The sequence below is a fragment of the Camarhynchus parvulus genome, chromosome 2 (genome assembly GCF_901933205.1).
Source record: "Camarhynchus parvulus chromosome 2, STF_HiC, whole genome shotgun sequence".
Classification (NCBI taxonomy): Eukaryota; Metazoa; Chordata; class Aves; order Passeriformes; family Thraupidae; genus Camarhynchus; species Camarhynchus parvulus.
Window position 1 is genome coordinate 45,893,966 of NC_044572.1, and position 16,502 is coordinate 45,910,467.

A 16,502-nucleotide genomic window follows, 5' to 3' on the forward strand; every position below is an offset into this window, starting at 1 on the left:
AGTTTAAACCCTGCTGTGAGGGATATTCCAGATCATTTAACAGACTTTATAATTCTAATCTTGTAATCTATGAACAAGTCTTCACCAGTATAAATGGATTTACAAGAGAGAAAGCCTCTTGAAGGGGCAAAGGGAAGATATTTTATTAAAGGAAATAAAGGGTGATAATGCACGTTTTTCATTGATTGAAACATTTTAAACCCTGAAACAGAAGGGAAGCTAATCAATTGAATTTTAATATGATTGTTATTTTCCCCTCCACACCTGTGATTGCATATATGATGTTTTTGCATACCAGAGTGATTTTCATATGAGGTAAGATGCACATATTTCACAAACTGAAATTGATTACCAGTAATTGTTTTTCATTTAAAAACCCAGTATTCTGACTTTGAAAATTTTAAGTAATTAATGACAGACCTTTTCTTCTAATACAGGTAACTGAATACTTCACAAAGGATCATTTGTTCAATGCAGCTATTTCCCGATTGATGAGCCTCACAAATGTACTCCATGTAAGTATGTGATATTAATGAAGGTGTTTTTCTCTCAGACACTGCTCCTGTCAGTCTTTCTACCAAGCAGGAGCTGCTTGAACTATAGGTCCAGCTTTCTGTAAGTCATTAACTTCATAAACAGTATTACTAAGTCAAGAGCCTTGTTGAGTTACACTCAGTTCAAAAGCATGTTCTGGTATCACTGTAACCCTGAATTATAAACAGTTTTGCAGGAGGAGCTTGATGGTATTAGATCAGATTAGACCAGATTCTGATGTTTATGTCTGCATCCTGTAATTTGAAGAGGATACATTTTGTTTAGTTCTGTTCTTTGTTCTCTTGATTTTAGCCAAGTTGCATAGGTAGCTAGGTATAGTAGTACATTATAGAATTACCAAAAATTCTGATTTTAAAAGGGTTATTCTTTGCAAGGAAAATCATACACAGTCAGTCCTCAAAGACAACTTACACTGCTGAACTTAAGGTTTAAGATTTTTAATTTAGATTATGTTGTTTATCAGCCTGTGGTGATAGATTAAATATAATAAACTATTATAATTATTTTTTGTTACTACTCTTAGATCTGGTTGAGCAATCCTTCAGGCATATAATGGTAACCTGATATAGACCAGAAATTAAATATAATTTTGAAAGCTTTATCTTCTTTATTGAAATACCATTTTATACATTATGGATTCCAAGGCGCTTATTAGCAAAATCAAGGAACTTAACAAAAAGTTAAGTTCGTTGTGCACAGGTGCTGTACTGAAACAACTTAGGTCTGGCATCCTGTATGGTGTGGGGAAGGTAACACCCAGTTCTTTATCTCCAACTCAATGACTCATAGGCATTTGGGGCTAATGGTTGGTGGAATGAATGTTTAAAAAAAATGAAATTCAGGGTCCTACAGACAGCCAGATACTTGAACAATGATGTATTTCTTGAACAAAGAAGACAGTGCAGTATCTTCGAAGAGTAAGTTTCCACATAGCATGCTGACACTTCCTCTTTTACTCCCAGTTAAAAGGAGGAAGTGGAGAGGTGGACAAGGATTAAACATTGAAAGTGGGTAGCAGTTGCTAAAACTTACTCAAATATAGTTTGCACTATAAGTGATAAGATGCCCTCTGACAACATTTGCGGTCAAGCAAATCACTGGTTTTGGACAATTTTCTAGTTGATGAGAATGAGTTTTCATCACATCAAATAATTCTTGTAAGTTGACATGTATTGACATTTTTTGTGCTGTTGCATTAGAGAGATGGATTACAAAATAAATTCATCAGCTGAATTTGCCATGGGATGTAATCTCTTAGGCAAAGAAAAAAAAAAATTCATCTGATTACTTTTAGTGCTGTATCATTTCTATTAAGTTTTCCCTAAATTAAGTTAAATGGGGAAATGAAGTTCAAATTTTGTCAGTCACCTTTTTCCAGAAATTGCACATTTCCTATACTAAAGAAGCCCAACACTTTACTAAAATAATGAGAACATAAAACTGTAAAAGACTTTGCTGTGCTTTTCATTCCCAAAGTTTCCTTCAGCTCTAAAACCTCACTTAGTCACTAAATTCAGCTTTACTGAAGCCACCCGATGATCCTGTAGAAGGGAACATTGTCCCAACAAAATCTGTGTTGCATTCAGCACAGTTTGACTGTCATATACAAGTGCTTCGCCTCTTCTCAGATAGCTCTGGTTTTGCCTAAGATTGCACTTCTAGAAAGGCAGCACTAAAAATGGTTTTGTGGGCTACTCTTGTCCACATGAGTGTGTGTTCAGAGTTCGATGCTAGAGCAGATCCCCAAGGGTCTTCATCAGCCTCTTCAGGATCAGCTTCTAAGTGTTAGAGAGCACTCTGTGACCAAGAGTTGTGATTTTAATTCTCCATTTTCATGTTTCCAATTTATTGTGAAAATGCACTCTCCTTAGCATAGACATTGATTTTAGGTTTTATTACTGCATTTTCTTCTTAATTAAGCTACTTTCCTCCCCACCTCAGAATGTTAATAGTTTGTTTCTTTTTCCTTGCTTTTTCACTCAGCAAGCTCCTCGGCCTCTTGTTCTCCACAGCACAGAATTTGAAGATGCTTTGGCTTCCCTCTGCATTATGGTTGCACCTATGGCTCCCCACATTGCATCAGAGATGTGGAAAGGTATTTGTAAACTTCATACAGGTGTTCTAGGAAAAAGGACAAGAAATTTGCAAAAATGTCTGTAACTCAGCACATGTGTGTCACTTACCTCTGAACTCTTTATCTAGCTTGTCACTTTCTGTCGTAATTGTTAAACAAACTTGAACTTTGTGTCATTCCCACATCTCTCCTTTCTGCCTTTGGTTTCTTTTTCCTTCTATACAGAGGTGGATTTCTTGAAACTAGTTGGAGAAAGGGAGCTAGAAGAACAATTCAAGACAGGACTTGCATGAGGAATTCATATGTCAGCTGCTAACTGCTCCTCAATATGGATGGCATTATTAAGAGCTGAACACCAGGGCAGAAACAGCTCTTTTTTAAGTAACTGTGTCAGAGCCTTTGGACTACAAATATTTTCTTTCAGGAATTCAGGCAAAGCTAACCATATCAGAGGGCTGGATACTAAAAAGACTAAAGGAATGTTCAATAAAAATCCTGTCCTTTTAGGATGCTCCAGAGACTGAGGGATGCTGTGCTGTAAATTGACCTGCCGTGGAGAATGGGAATTGTAGACAGGGTATCTTTTCTATGACCTGTCACAGTTGTAGAGGTCTGAATACCAAATGGGCTAAGTTGCATGGTGCTGATACAGTTAAAGCCTGTGAAATAAGGGATGCGCGTGCCAGAATTTAGCAACTGATTGTAAGGTTTATTGGGAAAAGTCTCAAGATGCATGTGGGAAGATAGGAATATATTCTGCATTGTGGCTGGCCACAAACTGCTGTGTGGTTTTGGACCTAATGCTAGCTTTTGGATGCTGTTTTAATGGTTTTATTTTCAATGGTCATCGCAAAAAACATTGTGCATTCAAGTGTTTGCAGAGCAGTGCTACTAAACTGATGGTATTTCAGTGTTGGGCATGGCCTGCAATGTTAATTGCCAAGGAAAGACTGCTCTTGTTCAAAGCAGTAACAAAGAAGCAGAGCCTGTGGAAGCAACAAGGTATGGTAGGGAGAGTGAGTTGGGTTTTTTGCATGTGTTTTCATTTCAACTGATTTAAAAATGTCTTACTAGGAGTTTAAGTGTAGAATAAAGAGTGTCATCAGACGTGATCCATCTGGTCGTATACGATGATGTGCCATTTAATTAAAATAATTCTAAATAAAAGCAATTAGCATGACTGTTTTCTACAGTGGTTGAGATGGAGACAGAAGAGATTCAGGATAATTACTTATACATACAGTGCCTTCTAAGCTTGGAATTCTAATACATGTTAGGAAATTCAGAATTATCAGCTATGGTTGATAAAATGACAAAGAGCACTAGGGTATCTTAATTAACAGCTTGTCAAACACGAAGCTTAATCCTGTAGTTTTTTGAATGTTAGATAAGGAAGTCTTTCCTTGCTACTAAAATCACTGGAGAATGAAGATGATAAACATTTTCTGTATCTCCCTCTGATGTAAGAATCAAAAGGAAGCATATAAAAATTGGAAGTGTATTGTCCTCAGCCTCTGTCTGCATTTAAAGTAAAAATTTTACTTGTGTGGTCCAAAGACATGTGCACTGTAATTCAGTGCAGCAATCATTAAAAACCATAGTGTGTTGATTACTGCCTGAAGAATTTTATTACTAAATTTGAAAATGACAGTATCTTTTAGCATGGTAATCATTGCACTATACTGAAGTTATTAAACAATTTTATCAGGAGAATGTGCATACATTTGAATGCTGCATTGTGGTAAGAATACTGTATTATTTTGAAATAGCCAGCATCTCTCAGTTCTGTCCTGGGATTGAGATTTCATATTAAAAATTCCCCAAGTTTTGAATTGCACTCTAGTTCCACCAAGTCCTGTTGCTGTTCTAATGTAACCAATTTCTCAAACTTTGTTGTGTATAAGCGATGATACTTTACTATTTTAAATAATTTCAATATGAAAATTAAGGTTTCTAACTACTCTGTTTAGTTTTCTCCATGCTCTAGTCTCCATACTCAGAGAGAATAATTCTCTCCTTTTGTACCTTGTCTTTGCATCTAAATGTCAGGATAATGCTGCTTCCGCTTTCGTAACTTGGTCAGGAAAAGGAGTTTGTATATTGTTAGTTCTATAAATTGCACCTATAGCAGTGGACCCCAGTCTTTGATGGAAGCTGCTTGACTGCTGTTCTGTAAGTGCCTCACGTTTCAGCAGCTGAACAGCAACCCATGATACTTAGTGTGTGAAGAAGTTCTTCTCCTCCCTTAGAGGATGAGCAGTTTTTGGTGTTGTCAGCCTGCTGGTGTTAATTGTGCAGAGAATGCGCTGGTTTATCACTCAATAACATAAAAAGCAGCCGTAGCCCCTCAGTGTGGGAAGAGTTCATCCGGCTGATATCTTGGCAGTTTATGAACACTAACAGGATGAGGAAATCTGTTTCCTTCCTGAAACCTTGTATCTAAGGAATATACAGACACCATTTGAGAGGGTGTTTTTTAGTTTGTTTGTAGTAGTACAGTGTTTTACTGTTCAGACAAGGATATGAAACTGCTTATTGTGAGTTGCTAAATTTTTATTAGAGATGGCTCATGAAAGATATATACACCTTTGATAAACATATCTTAGGAAATACTGAAATCAAACATAATTTTTTTTAATTTTTAATGGTATCATTGTCTAAGCAATATTTAAACTGTCACTACAATAGCTCTGTTGCAAGGATTTGTCTGAATTCAGCCCTTGCTCAAAAAGCCTTCTGAAAAGAATGGAGTTGAGTAAAAGCTAATTGATGTTGCAGGTTTTAATTGAAAATCTGAATGTAGAAATCCCCTTTCACAAATCCTGTAAGAAACATGATTTGGAGATTAATTTTTTTTCTCCAAGAGTAATAGCGTAAGAGGAAGTAGAGAAAGTCTTTCAAATGGAGGAAGACAGATTGTTTTAAGAAAGTTAAAAGGATTTGTGTGGAGTTTGCTGGATTGCAAGCACATCCTAGAGTTGGCTTACAGTAACCCAGGCTTTTCACATCCTAGTTCTGTACTACTATACCAATGGTATACAGGTTTTCTCAGAGCTGTCTGGAAACAGCTGTCACCATTTCTTTGAGATTGCAGATTGTTTCACATATGACTGACAGACATATTCTTCCTGAGCTGCAGAAAGAAATTTCGGATATGTAACTTGCCCAAATCTGTCAAACAGGGAGATTCATTAAATAGTAAGGAGAATATAAAGAACAAATTAACATGGCAACAATGCCAGAAAGAGGTTTCACAGGCTAGTAGATACTCACTCAAAATGTCTCTTCACTTGCCCTTACACACTCCTGATCTGACTTTTTATTAAACTCGCAGTATTTGGGTATTCACCCTCAGAGTCATCTTGTACATCCCCCTCTGATCTTCTTAATTTTCTGTTCAAAAATCCCTAGTCCTAAACTTTGATACTGCCATTGTTTCAGATGCTTTCATTAGCTTCCTTTTTATCACCCATTAAGACTTCCATCTTCATTTCCTTCTCCACTTTAACCTCTCTAGGGCTTGTCACAAGCCAGCTCTTTCTCAATTTACTTCATTAACACAACTTTTCCTCTCTCCTGCATAATTTTATGTCTAAGTAGCTGCACAATTACTGAAATTTTACAGTTAATTTTTTTCCAGCGCTTTTTTTCTGTAAGACTAGAGTTACCTTTCTGTTCCAACACCTTGCTGATACACAACTGCTCCCACGTCTTCCTTTTAAAATCTCTTTAAAATGAGAATCTGCTCTGCCCTGTCAAATAGCACCTTAGGGGAAGTATTATGCTTATGAAATACTCCTGTAATGCTAGTAAAACGTTGCCCTGAGCTGAAAAGTTGTTAGACTGGTCCAGTCCCCTCTTTCTCTCAACTTGCTAATTTACACTACACTACTCGTTTAACTTGGTGTTTTAAAATGGGTTCCAATGCTGTGAGTTGCTGGTTAGGGAAACCTTGCTCTAATATTTGCTTGCTAGTCAGTAGAAGTCCGTTGAGGCAGATCCAATAGCAAGACCAGGACTTCAGACTGAGCACAAGTATTGTGTTTGATCTGTCCTGTACAGATGGATACATAGAAGTAAAAAGCTTACAGTAAGTAAAAAATATACTGTTAGCTTTTTGTCCTGCATCTGCAAGAGAATCTGTAGCCATAAAAGCAAAATACATCAAAAAATATGATGCAAAATGCACTTCACTAGGCACTTTCCTGTACAGTAAGACAATAAAAGTTGTTTTACATGTTTTCACAATCAAAGTTTCAGAAATAGTCCATTTTTAATTTATCAATCACCATTCTGGATCAGGGTGATAAAGTTTCTGGTTTAGCGTGTTGAATTATGAAAATACAAACCAAATCATTATGTTTTCTGTGTTCTACAGCTTACAAAATGTGAATTAAGGCAGGAAGCCAAACAGGCAACATAACTAAAACCTTCATTTTGGTTTCCTTTCAAACTGTTTTCTCAAACTAGTTCTGTTGACTTTTCTACTCTCTTTTTCTATGGGTGAGCTCATAGCTAATTTTGTAGCAAGAAGATGAACCAAAAGATTGACACTGAGCTTACTCACACTTTGCTTCAGGATAAATTTTAATTATTTTTTTATTGGACAGTTTATTAGGACTGACGGCCTCCACAGGAATTAAAAGGGACCCTGGTTTTGCTTTTGTAGATAGAAACTGATATATCAGAAAGTGGGTTTTAAATAGTCTGAAGAATTCTCTTCAACAGTAAAATAAGGAATGGCCAGCATGCATGCGCCTGCCACAAAGCATGTGATCAGTTGGAAAGAAGTGAAGTCATCTGGGTGATCAAAAGCCAAAAAGGAAAGAATCTAACAGCTGTTTTCTTTACAGTCAATGTGATAATGAATCATCAATATGAAGATTTTTTTCTGCTTGAGTTCCTATCTTTTGCTCTCTCAGTTTCTGAGCTACTGCTGCAAAAGAAAAAAAAAAATACACAAAATGAGTGCCACTGAGCTGTTTTAATAAATTTTTTACCTAACAAATAGTTGTTATCATTAGGAAATGTGCATGTTCTTCCTTGCCATTAGAAATAGCTCCCATCAGTTCTCCCCACTGTCCCTGTCTGAGTCACTCAGCAAATAGCGCAGCTGTGTGTCATTTTACCAAAGCACTTTGTCCGAAAAAGCGCTGACAAAAATGTGGTGGATTTTTCTGGAGGAAGCTGCGTGCTCTTTATGTCCCTGTTTGTTGTTACTCACCGTATTAGTCTAAACAACCCAGGGAGCTGAATTGATGTATGCTCTGTGCATGGGTTGGGTGAGTGCCTGTGGCTGCTGTCCTGCTGGTTTGGACAGCTTCAGTGCCTCGGTCTCACCAGTGAGTCTTGTGTGGATGGGTTTTCTTTATGCTTTTGATGGAGTTTCCCTAAACCAGAAGAGATTTCACATACAGAAGAGATTTCATTTTGCAGTCCTGAATGAAGCATGTGCTTATTAAAAGTTTTAGTCTGTGTTCTTACTCATACACAGAGAATGCTTTTAATTTAAAAATCTCCTGGATCTGTGAGAATCGCAAGAGCAATCAATATTGATTATATTTGACAGCATCTTGTTAAATGAAATCTTTGTATTTTGTTATATAGCTGCAGTAAACAGCAACATAAATCCCACTCAGAAGCTTCTATTCAGTTACAGAATGCAGCTTCAGAATTACTTGCATCCTATTATCCTATTACTTAAACAAATCAGGATTTAATTATCTTGAGAAGACCAGTTTAATGAAAGGAGATCACTTGTAGCCATTTTAGAAATTTTTTAAAATAAAATCGAAGAAGGATAAAATGTTTCAGAATGTAAAAATCATAAGAAGGAGAGCAAGCTCTGCAAGGCATTCCTTTGTATCACCTTTAATTTGTGAGAAAATATACTTCACAAAATAGAGAAAATCTTGCAAGTAGCTTGACTTGCAAATTTAGAAACTACCCAGCGTATTACAGGTGGTAAAATAAGGCATTATCATTTATCATTCTCAATTGTTAGTAAAATTCTAATCAAACTGGTGGCATTACTGAAAATAAATGCAGTATTATGGTTGACTTCTAGAAGCAGAGGTCAGCTTGTGTTGCAGGATTACAATTTAAAATAATAAGCAGCAGTCTTCTGTGCTCTTGGCAAAGTTATAGAGTGTTAATTTAAATCTAAAGTGTGCCCACATTGTTAATATCCATACTCGTGGTATAAAACAAATGCTTCAAAGATGTAAATCTTTCTGTTTATAATGTGTTGTATGCTAATCTAAACAATGTTATTTCCTCCTATGGCACTTGCTTTTAAAGTCAACTTTATCCTGATCAAATTTGTCAAACAAATTCCAGAGACCAAATGTTCTGGTTACCACATACAGAGGAATGTTGTACTGTTTTCATTTTCCAGGTTTGGCACATATGCAGAATAAACTTTGTACTCATCATCACTGGGATGTTGATGTTCTGCATCAGTCCTGGCCCAAAGTAGACCCAGATTACCTTCAGCCATCCGATGTTGTGGAGATGTCTGTACTGGTAAGAGCATTTTGATTTATTTTCAGTAGTGGCCAAGTAATGTGTTATGAGCCCAGAGGATGATGGAATTTCTTCTCATGTGGAAGTCAGTTCCCATAGCAAATGGCCCAGCGAAAGTTCAAAATAGAAGCTGCTATTACAGTTGTGCTGAGTAATTAAAAGGGTTTCCTAAACAAAAAGATATAGTGAGTCTGTAAGAGAGATGCCCTAAGTATAAATCTTTCAGAGTGACTGCATATTAGTACCTGTGGAGATTTGACCAATGAACAGCCATGGGCAAAGATGATACTAGGTCAAAACTAGGATCACAATACAGGCCCAGATTTTTGCCTGACAGTGCATTTATTAACTCAGCCCTGTACACAAATGTGTAATTGGGTGATATTTCTTGTGGTGCCAGTAGTGCTATGGCTCCCTAACAGACCAATCATAAGCTCAGTTAAATTGTGATTTTTGCCAAATGATGTTTCCCATCTGCCTTGGCCTGAATTTCTGGCACATGTCAGGAGAGTCCCTTTGCAGGAATAGGGGTTGAGAAAACCAGCTATCTTTGGAAGTGTTATAACTTCCAGTTTCTCTTTGGGCTCAAACCCCTTTGTGGCCCAGGGAAGGAGCTGGCTGTTCAGTGGAAGAGTGCATATGTAGCTACCTTTAGTTAACTTCCAGTTTCCCACCATGTGCACAGAGTAATTTACTGTCTTCTTTCCTATGGCTCTAGTTAACTAGCACGTGTTCAGGATGCTCCCAGGCACTATAAAGCCTTGGTCATTAGACAGGCACAGAGGGAATGGATGCCTGGAGCCAAAGGTGTGGGATCCCTGAGCAGGGACTCAGCTCTTCCACTGGTTGACTCCTGCTCCACCTGCCTTCAAGCTCCTCGTGCTCAGGCACTGTGTTAGTCAGTAATTAACATAGTTGCACACTACCAGATCTGAGGACTCCTGCCTTTTTCACTGTTCCCCAAAGGATAATCTTTAATGCTAACAATCTAAATTTTGATGTTCTAAATTAAGTGTAACACTTCAGCTTAAACACTTTCTGTGTTTCTGGACATTCAATGAAAATGGAACCTATAGAAGAAATGTCATTAGGTCATGTAAAACTGTATGTTCTTTGTGTGTAAAAGAAACAGAAGCAATGCATTTTAGTTCTGTTTTTTTCTGTTCGTCCCTTTGAGGGAGGGAGCAAAGCAGTTGGGTTGTTTTTGTTGAGCTGAATTTTTTCAGGAGGGAAGAGATTGGTTGAATTTAGGGGAAGCCATTTTGCTGTAGATTTCCTTAATCAAAGTATCTTTGCTAATAATTTCATATCTTGCCCGATCTCTGGAGTCAGTTTATTTGAACAGAATGAGAAATAATGTTAAAGCACTAGTGTTTCCAACATTAAACACACACACTTAACAATGACCAAGGAGTATGTCTTTTTGAAGGAGATTTTCAATTGTTATCTTTCCAAACCAAGAAGGACTCAATTGCCAGCTGGGGTTAATAGAAGACTTAGCCTAATAATCACTGTGGGTGAATTGCTTTTTTCCTTTTTCTTGCCCTCTCTTTCTTTCTTTAAGTGATAAGCATTGAGTTCTAAGAGTAAAAATCTTCACTGAGGTAGACCACTTCTCTCAAGCTCAAAATAAGCCTCCACATCCAAGCACAGCTAGCAAACATCTTGAATTCCAGCGTTCAGTTTATAAGGAAGTCATGAATGAGAAATTGTGTAATTTTAGAAACGTCTTCGCAGTTGTGGTTAAAGCAAACATGTTATTAAATATATCTTTGAAATAACAACTTCAGCAACACAGAAAAAACTTTGGACACAATGTTTTTAAGACTACACAACCAAACATGAAAATACCTAAATATTTCACTGATATTTTTCTGCTGACACGAAAATTCCCTTCTCATAAAAAGGAACAAGAAAAAAAATAATTTAATCAATTAATTTTATTAAAATTATTTTTGGTTTTTTTCCTGGTTGACTTTGTCAAAGCCATAGCCTTGCATAATCTTGTTGTAATAAGAGAAAAAACAACTCTTGGGTTCTCAGTCATATATTCATGGAATTATATGATGTATGTAAACACCTTCTTTCTGAGAAAGCAAGTGACTGGAAGACCAGAGAGACAAGTTGCTTTTCTGAACTGGGAATAATTCTTAGCAATAGTGCCTACAGAGTGTGCTTGGCTTTCTACTGTAAGAGTAAAGCAAAAGGGAGATGTGGGGGAGCAGAGAATGTGAACGTGCACAGAATGTGGGAAGTCTTGTGGACACTGAAGGTTTTTGTATGGCTGCAAAAATAAATTGCCCTCATTAAACCAAGAAACACTCGCCATACAGAGGAATTGGTTTTGCAAAGAGTCAGTGTCTCTTCACAAGGCTGTACAGTCAAACCAAGTCTTTGGGCCACAACCCTATTCTTCTCGAGCCATCAAACTGCCTCAGGCTGCCAGGGATTTGTCTGCTGAGACATTCTGGGTTTATTTCTCTTCACACAAAATACTTCATTATTTCCTGTCTGAGCTGGAGTTATGTCTTTCCATATTTAACCCAAAGCAACAAAAGCAACCAGCTCACTGTATCCTTGGCTGAAACAATATAAATTGCCTACAAGAAAGACATTTAAATTCACTGGATATGCACAGTACCTGTTCCTCTAAATATTATTGCAAAGTTGAGTATTTTTAATTATACTGTATATTATTAATGCTCTGAAAAATCTGACCTGAATGTAGTGTGCATTTCATCCTATAAATACTTCTGACTAGCATTCCTCACACTTTCTAGGTGGTGCAGAACTGTTAGCAGATGTGGTCTTAAAACTGATGTTTTTATAAATAAAAAAAAAATTGGTGTCATTTTCCTTGCTTTGGCATATGAGGGAGGCCCTGACAGTGCACAGATATTTATTTTCTTTCTAACTTCTCAGAAGGATTATGCATCAATGGTAAAAAAATATTTGAGTTGAATTAAAAATTCCTCTCTGCAGCCTCAAGGTGCTTATTTTTCAGTCTTTGATTTCATTTCAAGTTTTATAACTTCTGTAGTTACCACTGGCTCCCTGTAGATCTGGAATAGTGTAGAATGTCAAATGTTAGGAAAAAAAAAAGAAATTAAGGAAAAGAAGAGAAGAAAAAAGCAACAGCTTCCTTCCTCAGGGGAAGAGAGGACCCAAGACTTGTGTATTTCTCCTATTGCAGTTTGCCATGGTTTTTCAGAGAAACAAGGCTGCCAGCACCCAATTTTCTTGTGTGGCATTTTTACCTGGAAATGCCAAGGGTTATGCTGGTCTAGTGAGATACAGAGAGAGAGATGGAGGAATAGCAGAAGGCATTTCTCCTGCTGAGAACCTAAGCCCTGGACTAAAAGAATATGTGGCTAGGATGCTTGTTACACACAGCATGTGATGAAATCTGCCGCTGCCTGTTTTAAGAATAGTGTTAAAATGCTTCATGATACCTATGATATAATGAAAGCCATGCTCAAACACGTGGTGAAACCATAACCAATCTGCTGTTTGATAAAATTATGGTCCCAGCTCAGAGCAGAGTGTGGGAAGATCAGGAGACATGCTGTAGGAAGGTGGAGATGTGCTGTGGGAAGGTGGAGATGTGCTGTGGGAAGGTACACAGTGCCAGGTCGCCCAGGCTTCTCGACCTTTCTAGGAAAACACAACCACTAGCAGTCATTTATTTACCAAGTTGATTTAGGCTGCTTGGCTTTTCTGTTGAGAACAGCACCAAATAGGCTAGTTGTGGAAAATTTCCCCCTGCCAACATCCATCCACTGGGACATATTAATTTGCGTGATGGAGGACAGTGAATGACATTTTAACTAGGCAGGCATAGCTTTGAACTGCAGGCTGCGTGTCCTAGCAGCAAGCTGAGAGGCTTGCTTTATATTCCCACTAAAACTATATCTCTTTGGATTTTACTGTTTTCTTTTTCCTGTGGAATGCATTTCTTCTCTGAAGTGTCCTGTCAGAAAGAACTGTTTGTAGTTATTTTTCATAAAAGCTTTAAAAATTAACTCCTATGTGTTTTTCAAGGATTTTTGCTTTACACCAGATGCTAAAGGCAAAGTTTAACACAGCCAGCCTTTTATGATGCCACGTTATGGATGCACATAGGAGTAATTAAAAGCCTAATGACATCACTGCAAATTATTGTCAAGACTAGTCAAAAAACAGAAGTGGCTCATCCTTGCTGCATTTGAGACTCCATCTTCTTCCTTAAAAATCTGTCCCAACTTCCTCTTTCATAGAATTGCACAAATTATTTTATTTTCATTAAAATAAAATACAAACTAGGCAAGTGAACTAGGTCTTTCTAATTTGTTGTATGTTGCATGGAGATATCCTGGATAAAATACAGGTGAAAACCAAGTTGTGAACATTTTTGTGTCCAAACTGCATGAAGCAATATGTGTTTCTTTTAGATGATTGAAATCTCCCTGAAATGATGCCTAGGGCTCAGAAATCTGCAGTACCTATATAGATTATTATGCAAGTAATGCAATTAACTGCATTAAAAGATTTGAATGGTTTCATTTTCTAAAATGTGTGATTGACCTTCTTTTCATTAAGGCACTGAAAATAGTCCATATAAATCTGAAAGCTTTTGTAATAATTTTATGCCAGCTCCAGAAAAGTACTCAGTCAGGCTCTGTAGTCTGTCTCTGTTATCTACCCTTACTGGATGATAGAAAGGATTTATAAAACCATTTTATAAACTAAGGTGATTCCCACCAAAGGGCTTACTCAGTTTTACTTACGTGATTCTGCCCTACTGAAGCAAAACCAGGGTGGAAGCTGCACTGAAAACCAGCCCCACACAGGAAGATGTTGCTGAGTGAGCAGCTGACGTCTTTGTGGTCAGTGTTGGATTAATGAGCCATGGGTTGAGTGCAGTGTATAACAATGAGTGCAACATACACTAAGTTAAAGCCTATTTTTCTAAAAATAATAGATCTTCCATTTGAATCTCTGCAAGACATTGCTTAGCTGTAAAGAATCCAAGTTGCTGCCCAAAAGTATGTACAAACCAAGACTCCCACCAGACATCTTGTGCAGCTTATGTGCCTATCACGTTTTTAAAATTAAAAGATCACTGCATTGCACAGTCACGTGCTGCTTGCTGTCTTCAAAACTGAGACTTCCTGTGGCTACTTCTCTAATTTTTTGTATCATGAATCAGAGTTTTAGCTTATGGTGGACAGGAGATAAGAAGGATTTTATCCTCTACTTAGAAAGTGTGGGTTTGGAGAAAAGAGAGTTTATTCCACTTTGCCCTTTTCCTTTTGTAAAAAGATGGGTTGGATACAGGAAATTAAATTGTAGGAAACAGTCTAGTTAAACTTCTTTTGATTCTTGTTTTTGTGTCTCTCTTTCAGATTAATAACAAAGCTTGTGGTAAAGTTTCTGTGCCTCAGCAAGCAGCCCGCAATTTTGAAGAAGTCCAGGAACTCGTTCTTCAGAGTGAGCTTGGAGTCAAGCACCTGCAGGGACGAGCCATTAAAAAGGCGTTTCTGTCTCCCAGAACTGCCCTTATCAACTTCTTAGTGCAAGAATAGTAAAGGCTCTGCTGGGCTGCAAAAGGGATCTGGAATCTTCTGAGGTGGAAAGCAATGCAAAAAGAGCAGTTATGGTTATTTCACTTCATGTAAAGGTGGGAAAGAAATCTTATTAAAATCAGGTTGCTGCTAAATCTTCCTTTCAATGTGGAGAAATGTGCAGAATTAAAGTTCCTTACTGAATCACGGTATGATGCTGCTTGTCCTTATTCTTTGGGAGAATGAAAAGGAAGCACAGAAGAACTAAACAATTGCAACAGAATGTAACTGAAGAAAGCACAGGGGGCTTAGTGTCAGCTTCAGGAATATATCCTGTTGGAAAGTTGGCTTGGCTTATTGCAGATGCATAAATGTGATTCCAGGACTAAACAACTGTCCTGAGTATGTGCTACCCCAAATGTTAGATGTGCTTTGCTGCCTGGATCTCATGTTTGGGTACCCTACCATTAACCAGCATTTAAAGTTTTAAGGAAACACTACAAAACACTACAGAGTGTTAATTTAAAAAATAATTTCTTTGTGCTGACCAATGGCCTTGGGCACAGCAGGTAGCCAGAATGGGTGGTTTGATACATTTCACATAAATTTCAGAGCCAAGCCAAGAAAAAGGTCAGATTATTTAGCCAAGCCCTGCCTTAGCCAGGGTTCTCCTTCCTAGCTGATGTATTTGTGTTGGCACATGCATGAGAGGTGCAACTTCAGCAAAGTATTGATGGTTGTTTCTGCGTGGAACAGGATGGAAGTTACTTCCTATGCATGAGCCATCTCAGAGACTTTCAGGCCACTCAAGGCTCTTGTAGTGCCTAGATTGTGAAACTTGAATTGAGATTTTTTTTTCCTGAGGGGTTCATTAAGTGAAAATAGCCATCATGTTTCTAAAAAATCAATCAGACATTCCTGAAACATAAAGCCATTCTCATGCCTGATTTCAGACAGGTTATTTGTACACTGCATTGCTGATATATCCACATGGAAATATTTATTGTGTTCAGCAAATGCTTGAAAAGGAGTTTCCAAGGAAACAATTGCAGGGTTCATTGTGAAAGAATGTTTTTTTCTTTAACAGTCATCCAACTAACTAGTCCAATAAGCCAGCAATTTGTGAGCCATTTTGACAGCTAAGAAATCAGCAGTAAGAACCAGCGAGGCAAATACAGAGGTCTGCAGTAACCTTCCAGCCCAGCAGGCATCCAGACTCTGTACTGAACTGAAAGGAAACCAAGAAAAATATCCCACATAACAGTAAATAAGTCTCATACATCCTCAGCAGCCAGGCCCAAGACAGATCACATTGCCATGTGGGCACTAGCTAAGCAATGCCAATATTCATTTGGGGTTTATGCAATTTTGGTACCAAATATCCAGGTGCATAACAGAGATGCAAGGCTTAGCGAGCATGTTTGGCTCTACACATCCCCACCTCTGCAACAAAACTCTTCTGATTCCTGCTCCCTTCTGGACCACACTTGTGCAGATTTTCTCTCCAGCAGTCCTTTGACACCAGAATGACTAAGAAATTGAATATTTACAATTAAGATATGGTCTTTGCAGTTTTAAGACTCCAGAAATCTGAGCCACAAAGGAATGCATTCAGACATTTGAACACAGGCCTTTAGTTGGAGTTAAAATAATTTGAATTCCAGTGTCTGCCTGACATATATGTTGTTATAAATTCATAAAACTCCTGTTCAGAAGCCCCTAAAAGGGCTGTGAAAGAGATCCTTTGAAGTAAAATCTGTGACACAGCCCAGTCCTGCTTTTTTTCTTTTTTTTTTTTCTTTTTT

At 37.6% G+C, this 16,502-nt stretch overlaps 1 protein-coding gene across 1 annotated transcript in view; it reads left to right on the top strand.

Annotated features, from left to right (window-relative positions):
* LARS2 (leucyl-tRNA synthetase 2, mitochondrial) overlaps positions 1–14,901 on the top strand; it is an 82,819-nt gene extending 67,918 nt beyond the window's left edge. Inside the window, exons 18-21 of the mRNA XM_030943528.1 lie at positions 438–515; positions 2,539–2,650; positions 9,027–9,154; positions 14,539–14,901. Coding sequence (XP_030799388.1) covers positions 438–515; positions 2,539–2,650; positions 9,027–9,154; positions 14,539–14,718 — 498 coding nt within the window. The 3' untranslated portion in view covers positions 14,719–14,901. The remainder of the gene's footprint in view (positions 1–437; positions 516–2,538; positions 2,651–9,026; positions 9,155–14,538) is intronic.
* Positions 14,902–16,502: the final 1,601 nt, after the last annotated feature.